At 57.1% G+C, this 21,201-nt stretch overlaps 1 protein-coding gene across 1 annotated transcript; it reads right to left on the bottom strand.

The window, feature by feature from the left end:
• Positions 1-4,855: 4,855 nt before the first annotated feature.
• LOC147190627 (uncharacterized) lies at positions 4,856-21,089 on the bottom strand. The gene is made up of 7 exons (XM_086137460.1): positions 21,007-21,089; positions 19,510-19,597; positions 16,634-19,425; positions 13,467-15,985; positions 9,662-9,807; positions 7,794-7,916; positions 4,856-7,710 (listed from the first exon to the last, which is right to left on the bottom strand). Exons 2-7 carry the CDS (start codon positions 19,592-19,594, stop codon positions 4,913-4,915), a joined length of 8,463 nt encoding a protein of 2,820 aa, XP_085993586.1. The 5' UTR covers positions 19,595-19,597; positions 21,007-21,089; the 3' UTR covers positions 4,856-4,912.
• Between the last annotated feature and the right edge of the window lie 112 nt (positions 21,090-21,201).

Genomic DNA, 21,201 nt, shown 5'->3' with positions numbered 1-21,201 from the left:
ACCCCCGGCCTCCAAAATAAACAAATATGTCTGGAGCCGCAAAAAATGAAAAGCCTCAGATTGAAGGCAACGCACACTGTGTGTATCTATATGAGCTACATTAGCCTACTATCCAAATGACTACGTTGGCTCCAAATACGCAATGAGCCTTCACGATTCTGCGCTCACCCTGTAGAGCAGGGGTAAGGAACTCGGGTTCCTCGAGCGCCATACCCTGGCTGTTTTAGATGCCTCCCGACTCCAACATACCTGACTGAAATGAGCAGCTCATCAGCAAGCTCTGTCGAGGCCTGAAACGATTGTGAATAATTGAATCAGGTGTGCTGGAGTCAGGAGGCATCTAAAAACAGCCAGGATACGGCTCTCGAGGAATTCGAGTTCCCTAGCCCTGCTGTAGAGCAAGGGTGGCTACCTTTCGATCAAGCGACCTCCCGCGATCGACCCGTTCCCGCACACGCACGCACTTACACACAAATGCCATAGTGAGCAACAGCCACAACAGCCCCGAAGACAAACGAAACAGAAAAAGAAAAACATTTGTGAAAATCCCTGCCTACCTTCGTCAGAGGCACGCGATGCACCTTTGAGGCGGCGTGTTCACTATCGTAGCTCACGCGTGCCGTTGTCAAATGTTTGTCTCGGACATTCAGACTCCCATTCTCTGACAGTACCCTTTTTCCATTTTCAAACATTTTGGAAAAAGCTCCGGGGGGCCATGAGGGCGGCGCTAAAGAGCCACATGCTTGTTCCCAGACCCTCCTACCCCCCCCCCCCCCCCAAGCAAGGAGAACAGCTTGAAAAAGCACCAATTCCTTTTTTACACCACCCGTCCATCCGTCCGTCCGTTCGTCCGTCCAACCATCTTCTGCAATGGCCTCGCTTCATGAGAGTTGGGGTTCGGGGTCAACCGGAGCCCAAAAGCAGCTGACTCTGCGAGAGTCCGAGAACGCTTTCGGAATGGTTGCCAGCAAACGTCAGGACTCCCGATGGGAGTCAACGTATTTGGATTGGCAAGCACGTTCAAACACTGAGGGCGTCGCCCGCCCGTTGCCCGAAGACGGCCGGGACAGGCTCCGGCCCGCCCGCCGGCCCACGCGAGGATACGCGATCCCGCGATCACGACTGTTATTCAGCCTCAGATGAGTTTGGGTGGCAGACAAAATATTGCCCGCCTGTGGTGCCAAGGGTGGGCCCCCATCAGACAACCTCAGCGTCAAGCAAACAGCACCTTCCGGAGTTGTGCCAGGCGGGCACAGTTGCCTTTGGGAACCACCGTGCCGTCTTCTGCTCCGGCTGTTGGATTTCTGCAGGTTTTTCAAGAGGGTGGAGGATGACGAACATCCTCTTAATTTTTGGTTAGGTCCGCTTTTGAGCCATCGCAGCAAAGCCGCAGCACCGGTGGCTCCCGGGAGGCCGCCGAAAGGCAGTTTTGAGTCTCGCCGCCTTGCTGGAGGAAAACGGCAGCCGTGTGTCTCGGGGGGATGGTCTGGTACCGGGCTCCTCCCCGGTGGCGCTTGGTCCGCACCGTTAGTGAGCCGCACTCTTGCGTGACATTTGCAAGATTGCCGGGATTCCTCGCTCGGTACTCGGCATACGGCCCGCAAACACCCCGTTCTCGGTTTTGCGGCCAAATCGAGCGCCTTTGGCCTATTGCGGCGCGGCGCCGCCCATCTGGCGGGCGGCAGTCATCCAACAGCGTTTCCTGCTGTTTGGTCATTCCGATGAGTGAGCACAGGCGAGGACATATCGGGAGGACAGGCGTGTCCGCATTGTGTCTCGCGTGCCAGCATTGACTTCAAAGAGCTCTTTGAACATGCTAATTGTTGTGTGGCTCGCTTGCAGTTGTTGCGGGATCGTGCTGGCGCCACTCTGTTGTGTTCCATACTCCACCGTCAATCAAACCGGAAACTGACTGCCTTCTTTCTGCTCCCTCCGCCTTGCTTGAAGGCCTTCCCCAAAAACCCCGGTGGAGGCAAACGTCAGCGCACTCGCTGCGAAAGCACGAGGAGAATAAAAGGTGACCAAGTCAGTCCGAGTGCGGAGTTCAACGTATGCGTCGAAGGGAGCCAAAGAAACACGCCCGCGGCCTTTCTCCGCGCGGACAATCCACGGGCACCTGGCGCTTGAGGCCAAAGGACAGCCATCTTACCGTGCCACTTGGGACTCACCGCCTCTGCGGGGTTTTGGCCGCGAGCCCCGTTATTGGGGCTCCCTGGCTGGAGTCGCCAGTGCCACTCAAAGAACCAACTTGATCCGCTTGCCACGTCCGTCCAGAGTTTGTCGGAGGACATCGTGTAGCTCGGCCTTTGGTTTCATTTTGGCGTTGACTGTTCTGAAAAGTCGACGCGGGCGAATCAGAGACGTCCACACCGGGCTCTCGATGACCTGCGCCACTTCCCGCAAGACATGCAACCGCCCACCCATTTTCAACGGCGCCGACCCTGACGAGGGTCACGGGAGGGTCCCGGGGCCTCTCCCGGCCGAGCGCAATGCCGGGAGGGAGGGGGGGGGAAATCAACGCATTCGAGTGAGGCGGGCAATGTCAGGGGGGGACGCCTCCTGCCTCCGGCGATGCGTCCGGTCATTGACTGGATTGTGTTTCAAAACGTTCCCAAGGGGCTGTTCTCTTCCGGGACTGGATTTGCCAGGGCAGGGACTGTCACGTTGCGCGGTGGTGGTGGACCCCAAAAATCAGGCAGGAGAGAGGAGCAAGGTGTATTTGAAGAAGTGTATTGATAAAACACAGAAAACTAAATCCTAAACAAACAAAGTCCAAAGTAGCAAACAAAAACCATGACTGAAGCTCAAAACTATCAATAACAGAAACATGACCAGAAACATGACAGCAGCAAAAAGCAAGCAACAAACATGACAGTAGCAATGAGCAGCAATGACCCGACACTGAGTGTTCGGGCGGGAGTCCTTTTATACAACTAATAATGACATAATGACCAACAGGTGTGCAGCTGCAGGGGGAGCCCTACAGTGCCACCTGTTGGTCCAAAACCAAATCATGACAGGGACGGGGGTAGCCCCTCGCTGCTCTCCAGGGGAGAGGGAACGCCTCTCAGCGCAGCTTGGCGTGTTCTCTGCTGCCACCTGGTGGTCGGCCGGGCTCTCCTCACCTTTCCTCAGAATTGCTGAGACGGCAGAGCGCGCCGCACAGCGGTCGAACTGCCTGCGGCCTCCGCCACTCGCTTGGAGAGCGCGCGGGCAGGCCGGGGCAGGCAGTGGTCCACAGTCAAATTGGCCGAGTCATTTTTCCGCAATGAAGTTGAAGTACAATCGCCCCCCCCCCCCACTATGAGTAACACTTTGGCGGGTCAAGAAGTGTGAGTATGTGAGGCCCCGCCCCCTCCTCTCTTCATGAGCAAATGCGGGTGAGTAACTTGGAAAGGTCCATCTGAATGGCCTGGGCTACAATCAATCCGCGACTCGGAGAGGGACTATTGGTTGTCTTCCAAGTTGACTGTGGGCCCAAACAAAGTCCGACCGCGAGACGTCTTCCCTCGGTAACGGCGTCTTCCCTCGTGGCGCCAAATGCACCCAAAGCCATGACTGAAGCTCTTTCCTTCCAAAAAGAATGCAAACGCAAGATGCCGTTGCTGTCGAAGGCGGCTACGATCGCCAAAGGGGCTACATTCTCCTGTCAACGTTCCCGGACGCTTCACGCAGGGCAGTCCGATCGGCCGTTGATCTCGACCGCCTCGAAAACCGCCAGCGTCGCTTTGGCCATGAAGCAGCCACAGGTGTTTGGCGTTTGGGTGAAAAGAGGCGGCGATTTGCACTTGTCCCCGAAGCAGGCAGCGGTCTCCATTTTAGAAGCGGGCTGGGGGGGGGGTCACGCATGCGTCATGCCATGAGGGCTTCGCCGGGAAATTGCTCAGAGCGCCCGACAGCGTTCCAAGGGGGCGCTCGGCGCCTCGTTCCCAAAAGCGCCAGAGGGCGTGGCCGCAGGTCTGCTGCCATCTTCTGGCGAAATATAAAAACGGATTTTCGGACACGCCTATCTTCTGCTCTGGCCAACGGTGCCGACGGGTCACACGTTCTTCCTTTTATGCCACAGGCCGGAGCCCGCAGGGGCTTCAAACACGACTGCAGGAATGCGTCAAGCCTCCATTCCGCTCATGTGATGTCAACCCATTAAAAATATCCAGAAAAATATGTGAGCTCATTTGCCAGACTGTGAAATGCCATATGGGTGTGTGTGGGTGTGTTTCTGCGCGCGTGGGCTAGCCATGGCAGCGTTTTACAGCGCCTTCAGAAAGCCATCAGTTTTGTTCTACCTGTTCCACTGTCAATCAAGACATTCCGCTTGTGTTCCGAGGTGGTTTGTTGTCAAAATCCAAGTGGCGTGGATGCCGGCCAAGCTGCGGTGTGGATGGAGAGGCAGAAACGAAACATTCAGTCCAGTTTTCTTGTTTGTGTGTTTTTAATGGTGTCGAGCCAAGAAAGGGTCAACGGTGCGGCCATCCCCCCCCCCCTACCCCCTGAAAAACGTCGGCGTGTGAACCAGAGCGGCTATTCTGCCGTGACGCTGTCATTCCATTTCTTCTATTGTAAACGTCATGTGAAACATCGGAAGCCTCGCACAATCATTTCTTCCAGCAGACGCGCCGCTTGGCTACACGATCATGTGGGAGGAGAGGCCAACTCGTCACTCCTTTAGCGTTCATGAATTCTGATTTTCGCGTTGCGCCCAATTCCAAAACGCCGTTTGTAGTGCGGCCCAAAAGAAGTCGAAGCACAACCCGTGCCCGCGTTGTCGCTTTTGTTAGAACTGACTTTCAAAAGCACGTTCATCTTTTGCCGGCGCAACCGAACGAATCGTATGAAGTATCTAGTGTCGGACAAAGATGAAAAGACGTATTTCTTGCGGAAATGTACAAATTTACAATATTTAAAAGGCACATCACAAGACCAGCGCGAGCACGGCGGCGGCAATTGTGCCAGCGAAGGAGAACATCGGGACGCCGGCGCCGCTCGTTTGCGTCGGTATGATCAAGGACGCGTTTGCCGCCCTCGTTGCGAAATTGGCGGCCGAGGCCGCCACGATGGCCAGAGCCCGCATGGTGGCCGTCTCCGTTTCGAGAGGTCGTCCCGCCGTGGTGGTCATCACAGCCAGGTCTGCCGCTTGTCTGCTGGTTTCGGTGGACGCCTGCGTTATGGACGCCACGTTCTGGACGGCCAGTTGAGTTAAAACCTCATCAAAGTTATCCTGCGAAGTATCGTCCAACATGCCTTGCAACCTGCTTGTCAACGCTCTCCAGTCGACGTCGACTTCCCTGGCCACTTGGCGGGCCTCCGTGATGGTTTCCGTCGTCGCTCCGGCGGAGGCCACGTTCTGCGCCGCCGTCGCCGCCCTGGAAGCTATTCCGGCCGCCTCCGCGGCCACGTTTGCCAGGTCCACTTCCAAGGCTGATCCGTTTTCAGATGCCGCCGCGGCTGCGGCGGCTGCGTCGGCAGCCGCGCTACTGGCCGCGAGTCCGGCGTTCACCGCCGAGGTCAGGGTAACTCCTCCGTTAGTCAGCGAGATGGCGGCGCTCGCAGCGTCCTCTGCGGCGGACAACGCATCTCTGGCCGCCGATTCCGCTCCTGAGCCGGCCGCCGCCGCCGAGCACGTCGCGGTGATGGCAGCGGCTGAGGCGGTCAAACCCACCCCTAATGACTCTTGCGCCAAGCTGAGTGCCGTTCTTTCGGGACGGTTTTGCACCGCTTCCCTCGCCGATTGTGTTGTCGCAGTTGCAACCCTCGCTAAACTCTGTGTGCCTGATAAAGTGTCTGCCGATTCGGCGGTGATTCCGGCAACCTCTGCCAGCAACGCGACCTCTCCTGCACCCTCAATGGCTGCAAACTCTTCCGGGGTAAGCGTGGATGACGGCCGACGCGAAAATAGCTCTTGGGCTTCCCTTGACACTGTCACAAGTTGGCCTGCAGTGTTGGAAAACTCTCCCGGATCTCCCGTGGCCGCTTGCGTGGCCACCGCCGCCGCGTCGAGGGACACCTGTGCCGCTTCCGCGTCAATGCCTCCTGATGGCGACGCCGCTTCCGCCGCCTCAGCCACCGCTTCTGCCGCCTCGGCCGCTCTCGCCGCGGCCTCTCGAGCCTCCTCTGGGTCCGCTTCTCCGTTTGCCACCGACAACGCCGCAACGTTTGCCGCGTCTGCGCTGTCCAAGGCGGCGTCGATGAGATCGTCGAGATCCGCTCCCGTACCTGTTGCGGTAACGGTTGCCGCAGAGGCGGCGAGGGTCGCTGCCGCCGCCGCCAGGGAGGCTTCCCTTGAGGCTTGGAGAGCCTCAGTTGACACTCCGGCGGCCTCCGCCGCCGCCCCCGCGCTTTGTGCGGCACTCTGTATCTGTTGGACAGCTAATTCGCCAGCCAACTCGGCCTCCGCATCCCCTCCGGTTGGTGCCACGGCTCGGTCTGCTGTGTCGAGCGCAGCTTGAGCCTGCGCTGCCGTTTGTTCTGCCAAGGCAGCCGAGCTGTTGGCCGCCTCGATGGCCTGTCTTACACTGGCCTCGACATCTGGAGGGAGGTCTGCTGAATCGAGCAACTCTTGTAGCTCTTGCGCTGCCATCTCGGCTTCTCGGTTGGCATTTCTCGCCTCTTGGATGATCGATGCCGCATTTTCCGCCGTGACTCCAGGACCCGTAACATTTGCCGCTAGGGCAGACGTCGTCGCGGCCGATCTCGCTATCGTTGCCGCGTTTTGGGCCGCCGCCGAGAGTTGTGTCGCGAGCGGGGCCAGTTCCCCGCTCGCGTCGTTCGCAGCTTCTTGTGCTCTCATGGCGGCAATTTCGGAAGCGGCCGCTGCATTGTCTGCCGCCGCCGCCGCTGTGGTTGCATCGATTGCGCCTCGTGAAAACTCCAGCGCAGCATCGGCTGCTTCCTCGGCAGCCGATGAAGCTTCCTCCGCAGCTGCTTCTGCTTCTGAGGATCCCCCTGAAGCTGCGGCCGTTGCCGCCGCGGCCGAGCTGGCCAATAATGCTGCCGTCGATGCCGCAGTGGAGGACGCCGCCACGGCCGTCTCTGCTGATCTTCGGATTGCAACTTCTCGAACCGTTTCATTCATTGGGACTTCATCTGGGGTAGTGGCTGTGTCGTCGCTGGTTCCGCCGCCAGAGGTTGGGCCTTCATCGGTTGTACCGCCAGGGCCCGGGGAGTCAGTGGTTTGACCGCCGGGCGACGGGGTGACATCGGTCGACACATCGGGATCCTGGGAGTCAGGGGTTTGACCGCCGGGCGACGGGGTGACATCGGTCGACACATCGGGATCCTGGGAGCCAGGGGTTTGACCGCCGGGCGACGGGGTGACATCGGTCGACACATCGGGATCCTGGGAGTCAGGGGTTTGACCGCCGGGCGACGGGGTGACATCGGTCGACACGTCGGGATCCTGGGAGTCAGGGGTTTGACCGTCGGGCGACGGGGTGACATCGGTCGACACATCGGGATCCTGGGAGTCAGGGGTTTGACCGCCGGGCGACGGGGTGACATCGGTCGACACATCGGGATCCTGGGAGTCAGGGGTTTGACCGCCGGGCGACGGGGTGACATCAGTCGGCACGTCGGGATCCTGGGAGTCAGGGGTTTGACCGTCGGGCGACGGGGTGACATTGGTCGACGCGTTGGGATCCTGGGGGTCATCGGTTACCTGGAGAAGCACTCGACCACTGGCGCCACGTCGCTCAAGTCCCTCAGCCATGGTTCCTGTTTCAATGGAGCGCTTTTGTCAGACATCCAACATCACGACACGAAGCTCTGGATTGTAATATTCCGTTCAGATTACTTACCAAATAACACAAGTACACAAATCAACGTCTTAAGAATCATTGTCATGCTTTTTTGTTCCCTGTTGTGCCAAAGCAAATGCGGCGTTTTCCTGTAGAAATGAGGACCAGAGAAAAAGAACAACACTCAGGTGTTATAAAGGCAAAATTCCATTGAGTCCGGAAATATTTCCTCTTTTCTAAAAAAACGTTTGGACTTTCCGATATAATGAAAAGTGGCAAATTGTCAGAAACACTGCAAAAATGCTTACCACGAACATGTTTGTTTTGCCCTCCCTTGTCTCTGTCAGTGTATGATGATTATTATGAAGGCGAGTTGACATTGCAGGGGTGAACTTTAGGCTTCATAAATGGCAACAAAGATAGTCCTACGAACCGGCCGCGCAAAGTTCCGCGACATTCGTGGCGAACTTCTGGACATCGGTAACCAACCCGACCTGTTGGGCTTTGGCTTTCTCGGATGATAGAATCCGGCGGCCGGCAGGCGGCGAGTAAGAGCGGCACCGTCTTCACGTCACCGACGCACAGACTGCGTGCGCGGCGAAAGGCTGGCAACCCGCTCGGCTGAAGGCCGGGGCCCAAAGAGCACGGCTCTCGGGAGAAAGTCCAACCTCTTGGCAAGAAAATGGACTGACAGAGCGTAGGAGCGAGTCGAATCGGGGAACTGTTCAGTTGAAATCAAACTGGAGGTGGTCGATTGGCCGGGGGGGGGGGGGGGGGCAGTGCGGTCTATCTACTCTGCGAGCGGATCACGCGACTGCGCGCGGGGGTCTTCAGACGTCGTCCACAGGCAGCCAGCCGCCCACCCCCATCGGGTCGGCATCGGGGCAGGCGCCAACTAATCGCTCCCCAAATGCCAGCAATGTGAGGACTTTGCCAGGAGGGGGTGCCAATTCTGGATGGGATGGACAGGAACAGAAAGGATGCCCCGTCCCGGCCGGACCTCTCGCCGTTCCTGCGTTCAGCCCGAAGAAAACGACTCGAAACAGTCGAGGCGCGGTCCGGAGAGTCCGCGCAGCTTCGACAAGACGATGCCAACTGGCGGGTGGCGCTTCGGCCTTCCGCGTGGGGAGAAGAGTCCTCGGTGGCTCCGGAGGACTTTGCCTCTGCCGCGGCGCGCCGGGGCGAGCACCTCAGCACTGGTACTCGAACCACTGCCATTGCCAGAAAACATTGCGGTGCACACGGCGCATTCTCTTTGTTCACACGGTTTTTGACGCCGAGCTGATCTTTTCGGCTCTTGCGGAGTGAAGTACGTAAACGAGACAACTTGAAATTTTGAACTGTTGTCAACGTCGGCCTTTCCCACATTCTACAAGTCCCGTTTTGTGAAGATTGACACTTGAGGGTTTACGGTGTCCAAACTCGACCATCTCATTGGCTAAACAAAACCAAGCGCGCCAAATGGGTTCCTCGCATGCCGTTCTACCAATCGCAAGCCAAATGTGTGCGAAATGACTTCAAGAAGAAGAAAAGTACTTACCCGGTTCAGGCGAGTCCGCTGTCGATACCCTGAGCGGAGCTGCGGCGGATGTGTGCGTGTGCTTGTGTGTGCGCGCACGTATCTGCGTGTTTGTCTCCGTTGGTCCTGCTCCAACGTTATATGTCGCCTCCTTACCGGCTCGTGATCATTTGTAAAGAGTGTGACCTTCAGTTGAGTCCTGCCCTCGTTGAGGCGAGGCCTTAATTGTTCAACCGCCACTCCTTCCTCTGGTGAACGGGAAGAATTGTTTGCTAATGCTTTGTGCGTAATCAAGACACGAATCTCGTCGAGCGACATTGTTTGCGCTGTGTGTAATTGGCCAATTAAGTGACTAACGTCAATGCTAAATGAGTCCCAAAGGGAACGGGTTGCGATTGGCAAAGTCAACGGCCGATGCCGTCCACCGGTGACGAGTGCGCCGATGTGTTGCAGGCGTGGTTCTCCGATGGATGAACCTCAAGTCCCCGAAGATCCGATTTGCATTCCAGACATGTCCCGGCGTGGATGCGCTGCGTTGGCCGGACAGGGTCACCACTTCGGCCCAAAAATCACAAGCAGGTTACTCAAAGGTTCCTTGCCCAAAGTCGATGCGGCAAATGAACTGAAACCTGGTTCAACCGACGAAAGCCAAAACAGGATTGGGCCGGGTTTGACTGTATGTACGTAGGAATGGTCAGTGCAGGAGTCGGTCTGGATTGAGGAGACGTGCGGCCGATGTGTTCAGCATGTTTTCCTGTTGATCGGCGCGAGGAGCAAGCGGCCGGGGTGCCGCTCCAACGTGCTGAAGCTCAAGGAGAGAAAAGTCGAGAGTCGACGTGCTTCAATAACATGCCCCCCCCCCCTTCCCCCAAACCGTGGACCGGTTTCACGTGACCACACCTTTTGACCGAGTGGCGCCGTCACCGACACAACTGGAGACAATGAGCGTGTTGGCGTGCAAAACGGAGGCAGCTGTTTTTGGTTTTGTTTTTCCGACATTGCCTTTCCTCCTTCCTCCTCGTTTTGTTTCCGCATGTCCTCATCACCCCGGTCCCTCGCGTTCACCGGTCAGCCCCCTCCGACCTGAATCACCCGCCTCGGGATGGCATGCGTGACACGCCCGAATATCTCGCGCGTCATCGCGCTTCGGATGAGCCCAGAAGAAATGGAATCGGGTGCCCGCTGGGAAGTTTTGTGCACCCCCTGGTGTCCGCGGCCGTCACGTGGAGGTTGCAAAAGCGCCTGGCGAAGCGCTTTCGCTTTGGGTTTGACCAAACAGAGTTCCGGAGCGTCGAGAGAATTGAATTGGAATTTGACTTTTATTTGCTCTCCCGAAGGAGAAAGTCATCTCGGAGGACAGACGATGCCGCTACCTACTGTACATTGGACAATAAATACATGACAACGTCCTCATGTCCTGCCGCTTGTCTGTCTGCCTCCCTCTTGTTTATAAATAACGCTGACAGCCTTCGGTATGAATGACTTTTGAATGTGGATTCAGTTTCCAGAGAGGAGTCCGAAACCTCCTGTCTGAGTTTTGGGAGGATTGTCTAAAGTGGCGTTAGTCTGTTGAATAACGGACTGGATATATATGTCCCTGCGAGCAGGGGGCGGGTGCCGCCCCATTGTCTTCCCTGCTGTCTTAACCAAGCCGGTCAGCTTCATAGTTCACAGTTAGGTTCTCGAGTCGCGGCACTGACTCAATGGTCGCTCCGTCGAAAATCAACATCACGCTTCCACCTTTGGACTCGTCGGCCATCCGAGAGAAATTAATGGAGAACGGGCAGTTCCCTGAAAACTTCCTCCCCGACAATTTAGATTTCCCCGTCCATTACGGCGGGTGTGCATCAGGCATCGGAGTCGAGGCTGAAAAATAACAAAAAAACAAAACGAGTGGGAGGGGCCCAAGTCAATGGCCGACGATTTACGACAGCCAACGCGACATCTGAGGCACGCTGTTGAAATATCCCCATTCATCTTCCGCCGCCTCGGTGGGCTTAAATATGCGATGTGCAGTGGCGGGCCGTGCATTTCAACCTTAGGCCTTCAGTGACGTCACATACATTAACACAATACAGTATAGGCTCGTCAAGCAGCACTTAATTTCAGGAGCATTTGAAACCATCAAGTATGCATTCACAATTAAGAGCAGGAAACTAAATTTATAGATATTGTCAAAACTAAAAAGATGATTTAAAAATACTAAATAAAATGCCACCCAAATTACGCTGTGTGATTTTAAACAAGTCTGTCCAATAAATTGCGCAATGTCGCAGTTTCATATAAGACACCAACCACACAATAACAAAACAAACTATTCTTTGAAAATAAAGTAAACAGATCATTTGCATTTTGAAAATCGGTGATACAACAGCAAATAACTGAAAATGTTGAGCAGCTGAGATTGCACGAACTTTCGTGCACGAAGGTGACTACAATGCGCCATTATAAATTACAGGTGAGCTGATTTATTTGATACATTTTTGTATCTTTGTCATTTTATTTCGTTACCATTAATTTAATACTCACGAAATAAAATTACAAGAAGAAATGTAAAATAAAATTCATTTACTCACCAATGTAGTGCCAGTTCACTGAGCTGCACATCTACGCGAGTGTCCCCCAAACGTTTTTAAACGCACCGTAGCTTGTAAGTGCCCAGCCGTGCTCTGATGTTTCCTTGCTGCTTTGGTAAAACAACTTCAATGAGTAAATCCAGTGTGGCTCCAAACACCAAATCGGTCCGTTGCAAGCAATCGGCATTCCCAGCAGTACAATTTGCAGCGTTTCTCAGAGGATGTGAGCCACGGGCACCGTTCATAATTGCTCGTCTGAAAATGACGGACAAACCCTTTTCCTTGGTGGGACAGGCTAGCTAGCGCAGGAATTAGGTGACCTCTTCGCACAATATCCAGCTTTTCGTGGAAGGTCCGTCTTGAAAATTGTGTGGAAAGTAGGCCTGCAACCAGATCAACGTCTTCTTCTTCGGCCATTTTGGGTTGCAATGCAGTGACAGCTCCCTCTAGCAGGCGCTAATCCAATCACCGAGCGCGCACGTCCGGTGTCGACGTTAAGGCCTTCTAGCTGGCCCTGGTACGCAGACTCGTGATCTGATTGGCTATTGCAAGTTGACTGTGCCCGTTCATTTACAGCGCACAGGGGCCGGCTCTGTTTAATCTGAAGGCCCCGAGCAAGTTTAATTTACCTGGCAACACAAGCTAGCTGAAATATGATTGGTTAAAATCTCTACCATTATAAATGAGTTATTTATCAAGTGGCTTTCAATGTTATTTTAAATAACATTGAAAGCCACTCGATAAATAACTTTCAATGTTATTTAAAATAACATTAAATAACAAGCCACACGACTAAGTGGAAATAATATGACGTAAAGAATACAGAGAATCATTTTGTTTCCATATTTATGAAAATAAAATGAATTAATGTTTTTGTATGAATGTTTAGGGCAGCAGAGAAGGCCACTGGCAATGTGGAAGATGGTGAATTGCCCCAAGTCGAGACTGTCTGCAGTTGCTTCCGCATCTTTTGCCAATCCGCGTCATCATCGTCATCATTATCGGTACAGTCAAAGTTCCTGTTGACGTCGACCAGCTGATTACAGTTCAATGTGTTACCGAGACTGGAGAGAGGAGGTCAGCCCTCTGGCGGGATGCGAAACAGATAGATAAGCCACGTGACAAGACCGCCGGCCGGGAAAGGCCAGACCTCAGGAGCATGATGAGTGCGGTGCCCGCTCGTTCATATGAGCACATTTCCCATCAGCTCTCGGGGCATGGCTCACCCTTGTGGCGGGCTCGAGCGACGCCGGCGGCGGCGCGGCGACACGGAGGCAGAGGCAGAGGCAGAGGCAGAGAAGAAGCAATCAGTCCAGTGGTTTTTATTGCGTTGAGTCGAGAACGGAACAACATTCCAACAGCGCGAGCAAAAATGCAGGCGTCGCGTACTTATGGCCGACAAAACACTCTTTGTACTGCGTCACAGCTGAAGTCGAAGTGCAATTCATGCATTCATTGTTGCTTTTGTCTTGACTGACTTTCATGACGTCCACCATGAAGTCCGAGGCACATTTATCTTGAGCCGGCGTTTCTCACTCAATGACAAGGTGCAGATATCAAACATACATTATAACACAAGCATAAATAGATGGCTTTCTTCACAAAATTCACAAGTCCTTGATTTAAAACACGCTTCACAACATCAGCGGGAGCACGGCGGCGCCCAACATCGCAGTAAGCGACAGCACCGGGATGTTAGCGCCGCTCGTCTGCGTAGCCGTAGCCGTGGCCGCAGCCAACGACGTGCTTGCCGTTCGCACCGCCACGTTGGCGGACGAGGCGGCCGCCGAAGCGAAAGTTCGCATCGTCTCCGTCTCAGTGGCGAGGCGTTCGTCCGCCGCGGTCGTCGTCACAGCCAACTCTGCCACCCGTCTGGTGAAGTCCGTGACCACCTGCCCCGTGGACGCCACGCTCAGGGTCGCCAGCTCGTCCACGACCTGCCCGCAGCCGTCCTGCGAAGCCCCCGTCAGCATGTCTTGCAACCTGCTCGTCAAGTCTGCCCAGTCTCTGTCCACGTCCCGGGCCACTTGGCGGGCATCCGCGATGGTTTGCGTTGTGGCTTCGGCGGAGGCCACGCTCTGCGCCGCGGCCGCCGCCCTGGAAGCTATTCCGGCCGCCTCCGCGGCCAAGCCGGCCAACTCCACGTCCGCGGCCGATCCGTTTTGAGACGCCGCCGCCACGGCCGCGTCGGCCGCGCGGCCGGCGGCGCTACTGGCCACGAGTCCGGCATCCACCGTCGAGGTCAGGGTACCTTGGCCGTTACCCAGCGAGCCGGAGGCGTCTGCCGCCTCCTCTGCCGCCGTTAACGCGGCTCTCGCCGCCTCTTCCGCTCCCGGGCTGGCTGCGGCTGCGGCTGCCGAGGTCGTCGCGGTGATTGCTGCGACTGAGGATGTGAAGCCGACCACGAGGGAATCTTGTGCCAAGCTGAGCGCCGTTCTCTGCGGAAGGTTTTGCACCATTTCCGTCGCTGTTTGTGTCATTGTGGTTGCCGATCTCGCCAGGGCTTCTGCGCCCTCGGAATCGTCCGCGGTTCCTGCGATGATTCCAGTGGCTTCTGCCAGCAAAGCGACCTGCTCTGCATCCTGAATCGCCGCCGTCGTTTCAGGTGTCTGCATGGATGACGCCTGGCTTCCAAACAGTTCCGCGGCATTTCGGGATATCGTGGCAAATTGCGCTGCAGTGTTGGAAAACTCTCCTGGATCTCCCATGGCCGCTTGCGTGGCAACCGCCGCCGCATCGAGCGCCACCTGTGCCGCTTCCTCATCAATCCTTCCTGACATCGACGCCGCTTCTGCCGCCTCGGCCACCGCTTCCGCCGCCTCGGCCGCTCTCGCCGCGGCCTCTCGAGCCTCCTCTGGGTCCGCTTCTCCGTTTGCCACCGACAACGCCGCAACGTTTGCCGCATCTGCGCTGTTCAAGGCGGCGTCGATGAGATCGTCGAGATCCGCTCCCGTACGTGCCGCGGTAACGGTTGTCGCAGAGGCGGCGAGGGTCGCCGCTGCCGCCGCCAGGGAGGCTTCCCTTGAGGCTTGGACAGCCGCTGTTGGGCTTCCGGCAGCCTCCGCCGCCGCCGCCCCCGCGCTTTGTGCGGCACTCTGGATCTGTAGGACGGCTAATTCGCCAGCCAACTCGGCCTCCGCATCCCCTCCGGTTGGTGCCACGGCTCGGTCTGCTGTGTCGAGCGCAGCTTGAGCCTGCGCTGCCGTTTGTTCTGCCAAGGCAGCCGAGCTGTTGGCCGCCTCGATGGCCTGTCTTACACTGGCCTCGACATCTGGAGGGAGGTCTGCTGAATCGAGCAACTCTTGTAGCTCTTGCGCTGCCATCTCGGCCTCTCGGTTGGCATTTCTCGCCTCTTGGATGATCGATGCCGCATTTTCCGCCGTGACTCCAGGACCCGTAACATTTGCCGCTAGGGCAGACGTCGTCGCGGCCGATCTCGCTATCGTTGCCGCGTTTTGGGCCGCCGCCGAGAGTTGTGCCGCGAGCGGGGCCAGGTCCCCGCTCGCGTCGTCCGCAGCTTCTTGTGCTCTCATGGCGGCAATTTCGGAAGCGGCCGCGGCATTGTCTGCCGCCGCCGCCGCTGCGGTTGCATCGATTGCACCTCGTGAAAACTCCAGCGCAGCATCGGCTGCTTCCTCGGCAGCTTCCTCGGCAGCCGATGAAGCTTCTTCCACAGCTGCTTCTGCTTGTGAGGACACCCCTGAAACTGCGGCCGTTGCTGTCGCAGCTGAGCTGGCCAATAATGTTGCTGCTGATGTGGCAGTGGTGGATGCTGCCACGGCCGTCTCTGCTGATCTTCGGGTTGCAACTTCTCGAACCGTTTCATTCATTGGGACTTCTGGGGTAGTGGCTGTGTCGTCGCTGGTTCCGCCGCCAGAGGTTGTACTGCCAGTGCCCGGGGAGTCAGTGCTCACGCTGGAAGGCATGCTGTCAGTGCTAACGCTGGAAGGCGTGCTGTCAGTGCTAACGCTGGAAGGCGTGCTGTCAGTGCTGCTAACGCTGGAAGGCATGCTGTCAGTGCTGCTAACACTGGATGGCGTGCTGACGCTGCTCACACTGGATGGCGTGCTGACGCTGCTCACACTGGATGGCGTGCTGACGCTGCTCATACTGGATGGCGTGCTGATGCTGCTCCCACTGGATGGCGTGCTGACGCTGCTCACACTGGATGGCGTGCTGACGCTGCTCACACTGGATGGCGTGCTGACGCTGCTCACACTGGATGGCGTGCTGACGCTGCTCACACTGGATGGCGTGCTGACGCTGCTCACACTGGATGGCGTGCTGACGCTGCTCACACTGGATGGCGTGCTGACGCTGCTCACAATGGATGGCGTGCTGACGCTGCTCACACTGGATGGCGTGCTGACGCTGCTCACACTGGATGGCGTGCTGACGCTGCTCACAATGGATGGCGTGCTGACGCTGCTCACACTGGATGGCGTGCTGACGCTGCTCACAATGGATGGCGTGCTGACGCTGCTCACACTGGATGGCGTGCTGACGCTGCTCACACTGGATGGCGTGCTGACGCTGCTCACACTGGATGGCGTGCTGACGCTGCTCACAATGGATGGCGTGCTGACGCTGCTCACACTGGATGGCGTGCTGACGCTGCTCACAATGGATGGCGTGCTGACGCTGCTCACACTGGATGGCGTGCTGACGCTGCTCACAATGGATGGCGTGCTGACGCTGCTCACACTGGATGGCGTGCTGACGCTGCTCACACTGGATGGCGTGCTGACGCTGCTCACACTGGATGGCGTGCTGACGCTGCTCACACTGGATGGCGTGCTGACGCTGCTCACACTGGATGGCGTGCTGACGCTGCTCACACTGGATGGCGTGCTGACGCTGCTCACACTGGATGGCGTGCTGACGCTGCTCACACTGGATGGCGTGCTGACGCTGCTCAGACTGGATGGCGTGCTGACGCTGCTCACACTGGATTGCGTGCTGACGCTGCTCACACTGGAAGGCGTGCTGACGCTGCTCACACTGGAAGGCGTGCTGACGCTGCTCACACTGGATGGCGTGCTGGCGCTGCTCACACTGGATGGCGTGCTGACGCTGCTCACACTGGATGGCGTGCTGACGCTGCTCACACTGGATGGCGTGCTGACGCTGCTCACACTGGATGGCGTGCTGACGCTGCTCACACTGGAAGGTGTGCTGACGCTGCTCACACTGGATGGCGTGCTGACGCTGCTCACACTGGATGGCGTGCTGACGCTGCTCACACTGGATGGCGTGCTGACGCTGCTCACACTGGATGGCGTGCTGACGCTGCTCAGACTGGATGGCGTGCTGACGCTGCTCACACTGGATTGCGTGCTGACGCTGCTCACACTGGAAGGCGTGCTGACGCTGCTCACACTGGAAGGCGTGCTGACGCTACTCACACTGGATGGCGTGCTGGCGCTGCTCACACTGGATGGCGTGCTGACGCTGCTCACACTGGATGGCGTGCTGACGCTGCTCACACTGGATGGCGTGCTGACGCTGCTCACACTGGAAGGTGTGCTGACGCTGCTCACACTGGATGGCGTGCTGACGCTGCTCACACTGGATGGCGTGCTGATGCTGCTCACACTGGATGGCGTGCTGACGCTGCTCACACTGGATGGCGTGCTGACGCTGCTCACACTGGATGGCGTGCTGACGCTGCTCCCACTGGAAGGCGTGCTGACGCTGCTCACACTGGATGGCGTGCTGACGCTGCTCACACTGGAAGGCGTGCTGACGCTGCTCACACTGGAAGGCGTGCTGACGCTGCTCACACTGGATGGCGTGCTGGCGCTGCTCACACTGGATGGCGTGCTGACGCTGCTCACACTGGATGGCGTGCTGACGCTGCTCACACTGGATGGCGTGCTGACGCTGCTCACACTGGATGGCGTGCTGACGCTGCTCACACTGGATGGCGTGCTGACGCTGCTCACACTGGAAGGTGTGCTGACGCTGCTCAGACTGGATGGCGTGCTGACGCTGCTCACACTGGATGGCGTGCTGACGCTGCTCACACTGGATGGCGTGCTGACGCTGCTCACACTGGATGGCGTGCTGACGCTGCTCACACTGGAAGGTGTGCTGACGCTGCTCAGACTGGATGGCGTGCTGACGCTGCTCACACTGGATGGCGTGCTGACGCTGCTCCCACTGGAAGGCGTGCTGACGCTGCTCACACTGGAAGGCGTGCTGACGCTGCTCACACTGGATGGCGTGCTGATGCTGCTCATACTGGATGGCGTGCTGACGCTGCTCACACTGGATGGCGTGCTGACGCTGCTCACACTGGATGGCGTGCTGACGCTGCTCCCACTGGAAGGCGTGCTGACGCTGCTCACACTGGAAGGCGTGCTGACGCTGCTCACACTGGATGGCGTGCTGATGCTGCTCAGACTGGATGGCGTGCTGACGCTGCTCACACTGGATGGCGTGCTGACGCTGCTCACACTGGAAGGTGTGCTGACGCTGCTCAGACTGGATGGCGTGCTGACGCTGCTCACACTGGATGGCGTGCTGACACTGCTCACACTGGATGGCGTGCTGACGCTGCTCACACTGGATGGCGTGCTGACGCTGCTCACACTGGAAGGTGTGCTGACGCTGCTCAGACTGGATGGCGTGCTGACGCTGCTCACACTGGATGGCGTGCTGACGCTGCTCCCACTGGAAGGCGTGCTGACGCTGCTCACACTGGAAGGCGTGCTGACGCTGCTCACACTGGATGGCGTGCTGATGCTGCTCATACTGGATGGCGTGCTGACGCTGCTCACACTGGATGGCGTGCTGACGCTGCTCACACTGGATGGCGTGCTGACGCTGCTCACACTGGAAGGTGTGCTGACGCTGCTCAGACTGGATGGCGTGCTGATGCTGCTCACACTGGATGGCGTGCTGACGCTGCTCACACTGGATGGCGTGCTGACGCTGCTCACACTGGATGGCGTGCTGACGCTGCTCACACTGGATGGCGTGCTGACGCTGCTCACACTGGAAGGTGTGCTGACGCTGCTCACACTGGATGGCGTGCTGACGCTGCTCACACTGGATGGCGTGCTGATGCTGCTCACACTGGATGGCGTGCTGACGCTGCTCACACTGGATGGCGTGCTGACGCTGCTCACACTGGATGGCGTGCTGATGCTGCTCATACTGGATGGCGTGCTGACGCTGCTCACACTGGATGGCGTGCTGACGCTGCTCACACTGGATGGCGTGCTGACGCTGCTAATGCTGGACAGGGTGCTGCCGCCGCTAACGCCGGAGACGGTGCTGCCGCCGCTAATGCCGGAGAGGGTGCTCCCGCCGCTAACGCCGGAGACAGTGCTGCTGCCGCTAACGCTGGAGAGGGTGCTGCCGCCGCTAACGCCGGAGAGGGTGCTGCCGCCGCTAACGCTGGAGAGGGTGCTGCCGCCACTAACGCCGGAGACGGTGCTGCCACCGCTAACACCGGAGACGGTGCTGCCGCCGCTAACGCCGGAGACTGTGGACTGGCTTCCCAGGGTTTCATTTTCATCATTAGTTATCTGGAGGAGTGCTCTCCCTGTGCCGTGTCCAGGACGTCTGGCCTTTGGGTGGCTGTCAGTTCCTATTTTCAGTGAGATTTTGGATCAGATATCTCGCAGGTTGACATCAAGCTTCAAGATTGCGATATGTTGTTCAGATCACTTACCATGAATGAGAAGTAAAAAGATGAATGTTTTTATGATCATTGTGATGTCTTTCTGCTTCCGATGCCTCAAACAAAATCTGATCATGTCCTGTAAAAATGATGAGAAAGCACAACATTTGAAGTTGACATTCAGTGACTTTCCAAAAATAGTCTCTTTTTCGCAAGGGCTGCTCAATCTTTCTCACGCTCTCAAGATATTGTGTCGAGGGTGTGAGGGGGAGCGTTCGACCTTCAAACTGTTGTCCATCCTTTCCTGCGCTCAAGAAACGGACGCCCGTGAGACAAATGACTTTCTCTTCATTGTTCTTCACTTCAAAGAAGAGCCGTCGAAAATGTTCAAATGAGAACCAATCACAGCGACCAAAAAGCGGGGCCGACCGGAGCGGGCATACTCTCGGGAAACCTCTTTCCACAATTCCAAAAAAACAGAGCAAGTCCCCTGAGCTTCAAAGGAGGCAGGAAGATGGAATAACACAAGGCAAAGTGCAAAGAAGCAACATCTTGGAAGGAGCTGGAGACGCTTTGAAAAACCAGACGCTCAATTCTTCAGCGTCCGAGCTATTGGACAAACGTTTCCACGCAGCCAAAGTCACTTCCACCATCACACCCTCATTCCTCGTTGGCTGTCCGCGGGAGTTGAAATCTTTTTTTTTTCTCCATACTTTTCGACAAAAGTGGGACCCCAACAATATCCTTGACCAAGTTGCCGCTTTCAACCGCAGCACCGACAACGCCCCCGGCTCCCGCTGCCATCGAGTTCCAGAGTCCGGTTGTCAGTGCGGACGGGCCGCGTCGTTCCGGAACCGCATCGGTCACAGTCTCGCCGCCCCCACGCCAACTTCCATCTGTGCAACCGCCTTCGCCCACCGCTCGACCCAAACAGCGCCCCTATTCGGACAGCCTCCTTGCCGCTTGCCCATAAGCTCGACCCATAAACTCCAACTGGTCCGGAGCGCTCACAACCAGAGCGGCCGTCCGCCCGTCATATCTCACGGGCTCGGCGACGCTGCTGGCTTTCAACCCGTCTTCTCTCTCTCTTTCTCCGACCTAACCCCCGTCAACAATGCTAGCGGGACTCGCAGGTCCGCCTTCTCCGTCAGCCTTGTCGAGCCCCACCTCACCCCCGCAGGGCCCGGAGCCTCGCCTTCAGCCGCCCTGCCCCTCAACTCCCTTCGCCTGTTCCGACATCAGGAAGGCGGACGTCTTATTATCCAAATGTTCAAACCTTCCTTTTCAGCTCGGCCTTTTTTTTTTTTTTTGTAGTTGGCCCCTGCTGTGGTTGTGCCGATGGTCGGCGGCAAAGCCGTTGTCTGCGTTTGTTTGCGGTACATTTGATGGTTATTTTACGCGTGGCTCGAAAAGAACCTCGTAACATGGACCGGAGGGTCCTGAATCAATCCCTTTCACCTCCTTCTACCGAGCGCACCGCCGAATCCGATTTCCAAATCTGGACCTTCTCTCAACAGAACGGCTCTTGAAAATGGAGAATGTACTCACCGCACTCACTCAAGTCAATTGTTGGATATCCTGAGCGGAGCTCGACTCAGTCCTTTACGTTTCGCCTTCAGTCCTTCTCCAAGGTTCAATGTCATCTTGCAGCCGCATGGCGTTGGCTTATGAAGAGCGGAAGCAAAGTCTGGTCACGCCCTCCTTTAAGGTGAGGCCTCAATTATTCCCGCTTCTACTTCTCCT

This window comes from Hippocampus guttulatus, chromosome 18 (genome assembly GCF_054856545.1).
Source record: "Hippocampus guttulatus isolate MCC_2025c chromosome 18, RoL_Hgut_1.0, whole genome shotgun sequence".
In the NCBI taxonomy this organism is placed as follows: Eukaryota; Metazoa; Chordata; class Actinopteri; order Syngnathiformes; family Syngnathidae; genus Hippocampus; species Hippocampus guttulatus.
The sequence above is the reverse complement of the archived record's forward strand: the minus strand, read 5'-3'. Positions and strand labels throughout refer to the sequence as shown.